This window comes from Anopheles bellator, chromosome 2, assembly GCF_943735745.2.
Source record: "Anopheles bellator chromosome 2, idAnoBellAS_SP24_06.2, whole genome shotgun sequence".
Lineage (NCBI taxonomy): Eukaryota > Metazoa > Arthropoda > Insecta > Diptera > Culicidae > Anopheles > Anopheles bellator.
This window is the reverse complement of record NC_071286.1, coordinates 26,778,477-26,790,417: the sequence shown is the minus strand read 5'-3', so window position 1 is coordinate 26,790,417 and position 11,941 is coordinate 26,778,477. Positions and strand designations below refer to the sequence as shown.

Sequence of the window (11,941 nt, the reverse complement as noted above, 5' to 3'; positions counted from 1 at the left end):
GCCATCCGCGTTACAAAACACACAACCACAAACACAGCGGGAAGGAACTGCGATGGAGGCGGCTGGTGGCCGGTGGCCGGTGGAACACAACGCAGCAAATTCACAATGCGCTCGGGCCCAGTGCAAGGGACAGAAAGTTTTGGGGAAAGCACGGCCGACGGTTCCGGGCTCCTGTGCCGTCCGTGTCAACGTCAGAGAGCCAGAGAGTGAAAGTACGGGCGGACAATAGGAGCAGCAGCCGCGTGCCGAGCGTGAGAAAAACAGAGTGGCGAGTGAGGGTGGAAAATTCGATTCGAGAGAGAGAGAGAGAGAGAGAGGCCGAGAGCGACCCAGCAAAGGACACAAAGGATCGGGAGCGGTCGCACCAAATTGGTACACAAAACTCGGCCATCCCTGAGAGCCGTCTACGAGCTGGCGTGAGTTTCGTGAGGAAAATCGTGATTCTCTCTCTCTCTCTCTCTCGCTCGGGTTCCTGTCTCGCTCGCACACTCTGCACTCCCTTCGGCTTGGGCCACCCGCACTGGCCGCACCACCACCGCGGTAATCAATAATTGTGCGATGACGTTGATGACGACCACGGTGGTGGGATGCTGATGATGGGGATGATGGCTTCCCGAATGATGGGGCACATACACCGAGACACACGGACACACGGACACGCGTTTAATTACCTTATTTCTAAGCAGTCTACATCGTAGTCGAGCTTATTCATTGTGGGGGCCGTGTTTTCGCTGGCTGCGGTGGGCACTGGAGGGCACCCAACAACAACACCCAGGACTGGGACTCTGTATTGTCGAACACACTCTATTGCTTGCGCCACACGCACCCACCCGCACCCGCACCCGCACGCACAATCCGGAAGGCGCTTCACGAACGCCGTGCACTCTGGAGCCACTGGGATTGGGACTGGCGTTGCTGCTGCTGCGCGGCCCACACGCCGTTTTTCCCGTGAGCCGCGTGTGGCACGGGCGTGTTGCTACTGCTCCTTGTGCTCCGGTTCGTCCTTACTGGAGGGCGCGCGCGACCGAGGCCCCCCTCGTATGATGGCCGAGGCTCTGAACGGAATCGTACGCACGCACGCACGAACGCACGGGAAGCTTTCTTCGGACGCGCGTTTCAAACGCAACAACAACATGCACTACACATTTCTCGCTCCTTCTCTCTCTCTCTCTCTCTCTCTCTCTCTGTCGAGTCGGGAGCGCGCGCTCACGGCGTTCAACAACAGAGTTCCGAATCGGAGCAGGACCTCACTCACTCTCGCAACTCGGACACTTGTTCGCCGCCGCCGTTACTTCGCTTTCCCGGATGCACTTTCTTCGCCGTTGTTTACTGCCCGTTCTCGCTCTCTCCCCCTCTCTCTCTCTTTCTATTGTGTTACACGCGTACGCAAGGACGAAGGCGGCTTGTACGCAACTTGTTACTACCACGCGCGGCACCGCGGAAGGGTGATGATGGGTGCGAGGCCGGAGCCTTGTAAAGGCTGTCTGTATTACGCGAACAGTTCTGGGCTGATTTCGGCAATATGTACTTCCTTCAAATCGGCGCTACTAATTTCGCTACTTGCACCAAGCCCTCCAATGATAAACCCCACGGGCCGATGAGAGCCTTGACGGCGGGTCGCGTCAACTTGCGAAAGTGACCGGCGTCACTCGTCCTCGCTTTTGCCTGTTTCTCGGCGGCTAGGGTGAGAGATCCGCGCATTCGCGACTCGCGACTTCGTGACCGATTCACAACTACGGACACGCGGACACAGGGACGGCAAAACGAGCTGCCAAAAGCGATGTTTACTGCGCGACGGTGCGTAACTGACTGACTTGGCCGCGCACGCTGATGATAGCTCGGAGCCGCGCGCGCCAGACCCGGGCTCCGGCTCCGGCCCCGGTCCCGGGCCCGTCGCTCGCGTGAGTTCGTCATCAATCCTCGTGCCGTCGCCGCCGTCGCCCGGCCGTTGGCATTGTCGCCGCCGTCGCCGGCAAACGTGAATAAACACTGCGCACGCACGCACACTCGCGCAGCCAGTCGCATCCCGCGCCGGCGCCACCACCGTCGCCCCCGAGATGATAGGCCTCCGCCGACGGGCAGACAGATGGGCTCAGGGTGCCCACCGTACAGTCCGTCACAGGATTTACGTAGCGCGGTCCGGCCCGGCCTTTGGATCGGGAATCGGAACATCAATCCATGTGAATCTATATTTTGGAAAACAAAATATTTACTTTAAGTCGCATGTTAATTTTACGTTAAGGTATTTAAAAACCTTTTTTTGTGTTTTCAAAATACAAGCAAACTAGTGGTCAGTGGTCCGCAGGTCATCCGTCTGCCTGCACCGATCCGGCTACAACCGACTAGCGGTCTCGACCTAAACTAGAGATAATTTTAATATCTGTTGCTTTCTGTAACGGTTGGATCGGGAATTGGAACATCAATCAATGTTGTTCAATATTTTTGAAACCCTCTTTTTGATGTAAGCCATTTTAAATAATTACAGTATTTTATGTTCTATAAGCTTAACTTTACGTAAAAATATTTAAAAACATTTTTTATGTTTTCAAAACACAAACAAAGTAGTGGCCCCGTCTGCGCTAAACCCTGGCAGAGTATCAAGTTGAATGCTTTAAGTTTAAATCGGTGATTAATATGGCTCTACCCGTTCTAATAACATTGTACTTATTGTTCAGGCTACAACCGACTAGCGGTTTTGCTTTCTGTAACGGTGTGTTTTTACACAGCAAAGGCCCAGCGCCAGCACCCATGTCACGCACCGATATCGGAAATCGAACCCAGCTGCGAGACGACGAAGAGCTTTACCGACTGCTCTATCAACGACGACAGTTCTAAGAATAATAAATAAATAATAAATCTAGTAAAAGTAACAATAAAAAAACCATTCTAATAAGAAAAAATAATAAACACAAATAAATCAAGGTTGTGGAATGTTCAGAATTTACTCAATAGCCTTATATTAGCCCTAACTTTACTTACTTTAGCTGTTAGCTTGTGGGGTTTGCCAAAGTTTTCAAAATTAGTTAAGGTGGACAAAATTGACGCTGTCCACGCTGTGCGATGTTTGCGTTTGCGAAACGAACAACGGATCACGATCACCCGGGGCAAACTAACACCAGGAACACTACACCAGTGATAATGTGCAAATTAGCTTTTATCAATGAATTTATAACCGGACCATTTATTAATGAATGCACTCTCTGCACACAAACACGGTGACAAATTGGCGTAAATTGCACTTCTCCAGTTCCGAGTTTCGGATGGCAGATGCGAAACCCGAAACAAAAACGGGTGCGGCCAAAAATAATATTTATCCTGCATTAACATTAATCCACCTCAAACGGTCGGTCGGTCGTAATCGCTTTGACATTGACTCGCGCGTTTGCGACATTTTGCGCAAAAAACATTGAAACTCACTGTGCGCCCGGATCAAGTGCACGTTTTTGCTTCGATGCGCCGTTTACGCAAAGGGCGACGGGGCGGGAGGCAGCGGGAGCGGGAACTGCTGCTCGATCGGCACGTGAAACGAACGATTGATTGTGTGTCTCTGTACACGCGGGTGTCTGTGTCGGTGGGGGTCCTATTGTACGGCCGCTTAATACTTTCACGTTCCGCGGGTTGCGTATGTTGCGCCCTACGGCCATAAGGCTGTTTAAGAACTAAAGCCGCCGATTAGAACCACTCCAGCGTGGAGCACTCCAGGATCGGCGCGGCAGCCTGAGTCAGTGAAGCGCGGATAACTCGCGGATTGCGCGGATTTTCTCGCATGGTGACCAAGCAAAGCTTTCCACCGCAACGCGAAGCCGCAGGTTTCGAGTTCGGTGTCAACACGGCACGACCGGTGGGAGTTGACAAATTGTTGGTTGTTCCACAATTTTGCGGACCCCCCGTGGGGTGGTTCCGGTGGTTTTTGGGGGCCGTCGAAAGTGTGAACGGAACGGAACGCCGACACGAGCGGCGTCGAATTTAATTTGCGTACGGTTATTAAAACTGAACTGCAGCCACAAATACATTGTTGCACTAGCAGAAAGTGTGTGCTAAAATTATGACCCCAAAAAGGGGTTCTGTAAGTACAGCCAAAATATGTTATCACCGAAAAGTGGTGGGCCCCTTTTTGATTGGATTAATACAGTTTGCAAAGGCAAAGCGGTAGGAATGCAACGATAATGTTTGATTAAAATTATCTTCCTGGCAGCTTAAGCTTCAACGGCCAGGGCACGGCCAGGGTTCCTATCGCAACGTGCGATTCGATGCGCGCCACCTGATCCACCCTAATGCACACGCCGCGGCCAGGGGAAGGCTACTGTCCTATCGATTAACTACGTGAAAACCCTTCCGAAAACGGAGCCACAGGAACGGCCGAGCGGCGGATTCGACCCGTTCGAGCGGTGGAAAGTAGCGATCGAGAGGTGCCACCACCAACGGGGACCTTGAATTTGTCAAATCCGATTATTATGCAACCCGAGAGCCCGCGAATGCACACCGAATGCGCCCAGCATGGGCCGCCGTTTAGCCTTTTTTTTTTTACTACCGTCATCGTTCATTTACTGCGCAAAGATTTACCCGCTTCCCGCTCTCTGCGGGTTCCCCCCGTTCGCCTAGAGTGCATCCTTGAGCTAGAAATCGGTTTGGCCGAAGTAAGCTGACGCTGACTAACTGCCACGAGTTGGGCTCTGGCGTGTGGCGCGTGAAATTCTAAATTTTCTGCCAACAATCGGTGGCTTCAAAACATTAATCCATTTACGGTGATCGGATGGCGTAGTTTTGGATTGCTTTTTTTGCAAGTAGAAAAACAATCAATTTACGTTCAATAAACGCCGTGCGAAACGTGCCTTCGGCGATTGAATGGGGTTTGCGATTCGTTGTAAAATGTGAACGAAACTCTTCGGAACAGAACAACCCGAATCTAGTAGACCACTTCACTTGGAAGGCGAGTCGCGGCGCACGTGCGTCGGGCAACTTTGATGAGTTGCCTCTTTGCTCCAGCCATGACTTTCACGATCATCGGCAAAGGCGATCGTGAGTTTATCGATGATAGTCAACAAATGGCCACCGGAACGCACCAAGCAGGGTTCTGGGTAGCGGCGTTGCGGTCGTTAGCTGACCGCCTGGTGCGCTCATCCGCGCGCACGTGTGAGGTATGGTTTTGAAAAGCAATTATCGCCGTAAATTGTTAATGTCCGGTCCGGCGGCAAATCGACAGTGTTCCGGTCCGGGGGACGTCCACTGTGTCCCCCCGCTGTTGAAGAAAATCCCAGACACACAGAGCGAGCGAGCGCGCGCACGAGAGAGAGAGAGAGAGAGAGACAGCGTTCGTTCTTTCCACCTTCAACTGGCCAACCGTTTGACGCGGTAATTTGAATAGCATTAATTTAAAAACAGATTTTCCCCGCCGGTGACCGGTGGCAGGTGGCAGGTGGCAGGTTGTTTGACAATCCCACCCCCCGCGGGGTGTGGGCCACCCTTCGGGGGATTGTAACGGCGAAGGTGCAAATCTTCCAAAAATCGATCTCATTTAACATGCGCACCTCGCCACAAGTCACGCGCGCGCGCCAGCTGTAGTTTGATAAACAAAAACTTTCATCGAACGCAACGCAATGCTTGTCAAAAAAAAAACAAAAAAACCGAAAAAAGGCTTCCCAAAAACGCGACAGGGCCACGCGACACAACAGCAAACGGAGCGCGCAAGTGTGAGTCGCGAGCTTCAAAAGTTAACGAAAAAACTTCATTCAACATGCACAACACGCCCGATAAGCTGCGACGGATGATGGCCATGATATTTGTAGGATCGGTGGTCGGTGCTCGTGGAAAGCTTCACCCACCGGCTGGGTGCGTGGGGACGAAACAATAAAATGGAACCACACTGCGGCCCCGACGAATGACGGTGCAGAAGTCCGGCCGGTTCGCAATCGATGACGCTGGAAGGGTACTTCTCTCATGTGACAGCGTGATCATTATCGGGCCACGGCACGCGGTTTTATCACGCCCCCGGCGCCCGGTCAAGACGGATTGCACGGCACGGCACACACACAGCGTGTGCCACACAATTTCGTGTGCCAATGAACAATGAACCACGGCGGTGAGTACAAAATTCGGCCAACGATCGATACGATTCTGGTCAGCTGATGGCCCATAAAGTGCGCGGAGAAAGTGTCAGTGATAAAGCCCGACACCCGGTGGCCGCAGTGGCACAGGGCCATAAACCCATAAGGTCCGGGCGGGGGGGGTCTGCGTGAAGCCCTGATACGCAATAAATATTCATTATTGTGCCATTGTAGCAAAAATTAATAAATAACACTACACGTTGGCTACACGGCCACCGCAGCCGTTATGCGCGCGGAGGATACCCAACGCAGTGTTGCATCACCGGTCTGCTTCAAGGACCCTGCTGCTTCGGATCTGCCACCATTCGGCGGCAGGTCCTTATGTTTACATTTTACAGTTTCAGCTTTTGCAGAGTGGCCCGTTAAATTAATGCTCTCTCTATTGGAACTCGATCCGTGCTCGGGCCGTGTGTAGTCACCGAGTCTGGGAGCGGTTTGGTGTGCAAAAATTGAACCGCAAAAAAAAACGAATCCCCCTCAAATCCCCCCCGAGTGGTAAGAAGCACCCGATCGCCCGGGGTCTGAAAGTCCCACCGGGCGCACGCGGTAGGGATTTTTAAATCCACCTTGACGCGGCGCGCATGATGCAGAAACGAGTTTACGTTCACCGGGCCACCAGGCGGGGGAATTACCCGACGGCCCGACGCGTGTACTCGCGCACCGTGGACCGGGGATCGGGGCCACAACATCGAAATGATTAGCGCCGTCGCCGTCGGCCGTCGATAGTAAAACAATATCTTCGTGGAACTAACGATCCGGCAGCAGCCTTCGGAACCATGAATCGACGTTATGCTCGCGCACGAACTTGAAAACAACGCCAGAGCCCGTGACCGTGATCACAGACAACCACTCGGAGCCGGTCGGACGGGGGGGACACCGAAAATTGATAAGAATCGCCGAAGGGAACGACGGGTAGGTCGTTGGGTCTAAAGTCTAAGTCCCGGGGCCTTTACCTGTCAGTGGGTCAATCGGTGAGACACCTCGGCTAGAACGAGAGAGAATACCGCACTGGCCGGTGTGTATAAGGCGGTACTGAAAAAACCGAATTAAGGAAAGCACATCAAAGTCGAGTCCAGCAAAGCCAGCAGGACGGACTTTGACGTCGGACGGAACGTGATCTTGGCTCGGTTGTCAACGAGCGCCCGCGTCTGGCAGCTCAAGTATGTGCGTGCGAAGAGATGCTGCACCTCCTGGCAGGAGGGGGGGGTTAAAATCTAACGAGTTCTCCGGCAATGGTAATCGGTTCGTGTCGCGGCTGGTGAACGGGCCTTCGTCGTCGCCGTGTTCGTCGTCGCTGGAGGCTTTCAAGTTCAAGTGTAAAAGCAGCACCAGCAATTGGAACGAGAGTGACTAGTGTGGCGGCAAGGACGGCAAGGTCACAAACCACCCCCCTCCCCCCACAATTTCGGGCAAAGCCGTGCCGAGCCGTCCGGTTCGACACTTGGCGAAGGTCGCGCCCTTGGGTCGCGGCCCATTTCAATTACAGTTTGGCTGGATTACGGATCGGTTTCGAGTTCTGGCCGAAGAACTATCGGCCGTCGGCTCCAACCGGTTGGCTCCCCTGTCAAGGTTGGTCCTTTAACGACCCTGGCTCCGTTGCCCGATGTGGTAAAAGGGCCCCGTGTTGACGCCGTCGATTAAAGATCGCTTCATAATTCAGTTCCTTTCAGGGTGTCCCAGTTTGCACTATCGTTGAAATCTCCGGCACATTTTCGGACAAAATGGCTATGGGTCGTCTGCGCATGTGTTGACAGCGGGAGCGTTGCTGCCTGTGGCTAATGGATGCTCATTAGCGGGAGCCAGTTGTCGGGTGGGTGCGAAAAACGTGTCGCCTGTGACGTGGCACGGTGAGAAACAGAACTGGCAAGTCGACGTTCTAAGCCCTTCGAATGGCCCACAGCCCGGGTTATTGCTTCCCCGAACTTTGGAACTCCCTGGACTGGACTGGACCTTCAGTGAAGAGGTCTAATTGGCCGATCTGGCTTAATGTTGTGCCCGGGGTAATTGGATGACTCAGGCGGCTGCCACAATCAGTGACCCCCTTTCTGGCGGGCTGGGCGAGAAGTTAATGATCACTATCTCAGTAACCTTTACTTGACCGTGTGGCAGTCCTTTGTGGCGAGGGCCTTCGGCCCACAATGGCGATCCGGTCGTCTCGGTCTCGGTCGGTGGCGAACGTGCGTCTCCGTGGTCCTTTGGCCCGACGACTCCTGATTGTCGCCCGCGTGGAGACATTTAATTAGACACCCGCTGCAAGCTGGTGCCCAGCACCGTTTGCCCTAGGATTTGACCCTTTTGACTGCTAGCCCCGACCCGACGAGCTGGGGTGATAAATGGGTGATCGTTTTTCTTTTTGCGACCCGCTCCCGGTTTACCGATTCACAAAACTGGTCCGATCGTGAACGAGTTTTGATCGGCCGCGGCCGCGGTGTTGTGTTGTAATTTTGGATCGCACCTTGGAAACTGGCGGTGACGGTGGCGGTGCAATTGCCCCCCCCTCGTCTTTATCGTAATATTTACTGTTACGGTAATCGCCTGCAGCTGGCGAATAGTGTCTCCATAATTAAATATTATCTCCCAATATATTGCGTATCCGATCCGATAAACCGGAGCTAATTGTGGCGTCGAAATGGCCGATTGAATTCGCTCACCTTAAACTTCAAAGAAAATTGCCCAGAACGCTTCCGAATCGGGCGTAGTTTATTAGGTAGCAAGTGAATGGTTTTAACGCTCCTGTTAACATTGACCACGGCTGGCGACTAGCCTGAAGTCTGTCTGTCCTATCGGCCGTGGGGCCGCGCATTTCACGGGGAGTGCGTAACGCAAGTAAATTGCGCCCAGGTTGCCACTAAACTACGATATTAAGCGTAATTGTGCGGATCGATGCGCGATTTTTATTCGCCCGCCGCAGCATGGCCGCGGCGGCGCTGCATCGCGCGATTTCGCTCTCGATCGCGGGGATCGGATCGGTGCGTTCGTTTGTTCATTAATGTTCCGCTGACCTAAATACACCTATTATTCGTTGACCCCGGTTTGGCTGATCATTTTGTGGAGTGAATTCTCGCGCGGCCCGCGCTCGCGCACGACCGGAGCGCCTGTATGCGTGTTTACATTTGCGTGGCCCGCGTGTGTGCCAGTGTGCGTATTTTGCGCGCGTGTTGCGTGCACGTTTTCTCCTCGACCGATCGAACAATCGACATCGACGATCCCGCGCGAACCGGAGCAGCCGGGGACGTACAGTCGAACCTTCGTGTCGCCACGTGTTCGGTGGACTGTTTGAAATTGATCCTTCGTTTTTCCCTTCCGATCCTTCTCTGGTGGTTCATTTACACTGCGACACTGAAACGATTGGTGACAGAAAAATATTTCCCATTCGAATCTGATCAATTTTCCTAGCCGAGGTTCGAGTGTAGTGCATGGTTGCACTTGCCGCAGCATTGCACATTGCGTGGCGCGTGTTGCTGCTGGTCATGGTTGTGGTGGCGGCGACGGCGGTGGCGACGCTGGTACTGGGTGCTCCCTGCAGAAAATCTGACCTTTCGGTAGAATCATAAATAATCAAAACCAAGAAGTTTATGATGACGCGATGTGACGATGACGATGTGCGGCTCGCTTCGAAGGGTTCGTGGCCCGAGGCCGAAACGAGATCACCGTTCGGTCGGGCACGGGAACGCTCCTGGCCGCAGGACGCGTGGCCCCGCGTGACCGCAAAGGATAACGAGTTTCGTCCGGCCGAATCACGACGCTTACAATGCTCGATCTGGGGCGGGCGAAATTAATTTACATATACACACTCCGCACATACACGGATCGGCCGCTCCGGCGTGTTTACTGTGGACCACATTTTCTCGCGCATTGTGCCCCGCTGGGCCTGGGCTGATATCGTTGGCGGTGGGGCACCGTGGGACGATAACTTCTTCACTGTCAGTCAGTCAGGTCGCGGCGAGCTAATTTTTTTGGTCTTTAATCAAACATTATTATGCAAGTTCCCCCCCTCGTACGCGGCCTTTACGCGCCGCACCGTTTCACGTGCTTGGTGGGGGCCCCATTGTAAAAGTGTCACTGAGTGCTTATCAGATGTGGCTGGTGATGTTGGTTTTCTTTTTCGCTATAGTAAGGCACTTTGATTCGTGCTCCTTGACGGGCTCCAGATGTCCGCATGGAATCGTGGTGGCTCGCGGTGGCTCTGATCGACTAAAAAAATATCCGACAAATCGAAAGAATGTCGCCTAGAAAGGGTGACTCATCACGCCTTACCGATGCACCGATGGATGGCCGGTAAAGAACGCAAACCGCAGCCGTTTTACGAGCCGTCACCTGTGTGTTCAGAACGCGACGCGATACCATCGTACTCGCGATGTCGTAATGCTTCCCGTGCACTTGGCCCGTTGATTTCCATTTATCACTGCCATAGCCTGGGAACCCGGGGCACAACCGTTAAGGCCGACGCGCCACCTTCCTAAATGTCAGAGCTGTTAAGCAAAAATGGCTTTCTTTGAAATTGCCGGAACGTCGATGAAGGTGTAAAATGTTTATGAGAGGCTAAATATGCTTTCATTGGCCCGCCATGCCGTGACTCATCCTTACGGAGTCGCGCCGGGCGCCCTGACTAATGTTCCAATTAATTGCTCTGCGCCGCTCGATCACTCGATGTTCGTTATAAATGTGTTAACAGTCGGTGAACATAACAACGGATCGATTTATTGCCCTTCATACGGCCATAGATTTTTTCTACCACCGCAACGGCCGGGCTTTCGGGTATTGCCTAGCGACAGTTCACACTTCGAATGGAGGGAACCGAAGGTAGATTGAAGTAGTAGTAGTAGCATAGTATTTGATCATGGGATGGTTTAACAATTAAGATAAGCCATTTTAATTATTCGTAAGTATTAATGCATTGTAACGCAAGCCTAGTTAGGTGAGCTTTTACAGTTCCACTTCCAGGAAGGTGAGTTTATGATTGATTTTGGGGACTTGTTCAGATTAATTTGTTCCGAATTTCAGTGTTTCAGTGATTACATTAATGAAGTCATATAGTGTCCAAAGAGCTTTATAAATTTTATTGTTGCTTGTGACTTACTGCACGAATATTGGGATGTACCATGAAATGGATGCAGACAAGAAAGATGTTGATCCATTTAAATTAATTTTTCGTCTTTTTACAATTCTTTATCGTAGGAAATTCAACAATAGAGAAACGATTCGTTCAAACATGACAAAAGTTGCGAACCTGTTGTTGTAACCTGCAACTGCAAATTAGTGGCTCGATCGTAAAGTTTCAACTAAAATGAAGCTTTCTAATGCTTCTTTCCGGCACTGTGGCCAGCAAAATGTTTGCAAAACGCAAACACCTGCTCTAGCTGGCTCACGAATTCCGCTCATCGTTCAAAAATGTTTTGTATTTGCTCGCACCGGCACCATATTTCAACGACGGCTCGAAACGGAGTACACACGTTGGGTGCCCGATCGGGTGGCGGGCAAAGTAATTACATTACTCCATTTGTTGTGTTACAAAATTTGCAAGCCCTCACCACGATCTATTTTTCTCCGCAATCATCACCGCATGGCAATAAGCGGTGGTGCCTTCGGAGCACACCTGCAGTGAGAGGACACGTTTTCGCGCGGGAACAATATGTGACCGGGCAAGAATGTGGACCGGAGAGCTCCCTGCGTAAGTGTGTATGGTAATTTCGTGTGTCAACATCGTATCGTTGATAAGCAATGCCAGCCCCCCGGCGGGCCTAGGGGCTGGCCACGGGCGAGGGTGACAAATACGCCATCGCCAGCGCCTCCAAGAGGCCGGCCGGGTGGGGTGCCAAGGGTTTCTCCCCTTCATC

General features: G+C 52.5%; 1 protein-coding gene across 1 annotated transcript in view; it reads right to left on the bottom strand.

Moving 5' to 3' along the window:
* Nucleotides 1-5,121, bottom strand: part of LOC131207273 (upstream stimulatory factor 2-like) — an 8,956-nt gene extending 3,835 nt beyond the window's left edge. The window contains exon 1 of the mRNA XM_058199883.1: nucleotides 5,064-5,121. Within this exon, the coding sequence (XP_058055866.1) occupies nucleotides 5,064-5,121 (58 nt within the window). The remainder of the gene's footprint in view (nucleotides 1-5,063) is intronic.
* Between the last annotated feature and the right edge of the window lie 6,820 nt (nucleotides 5,122-11,941).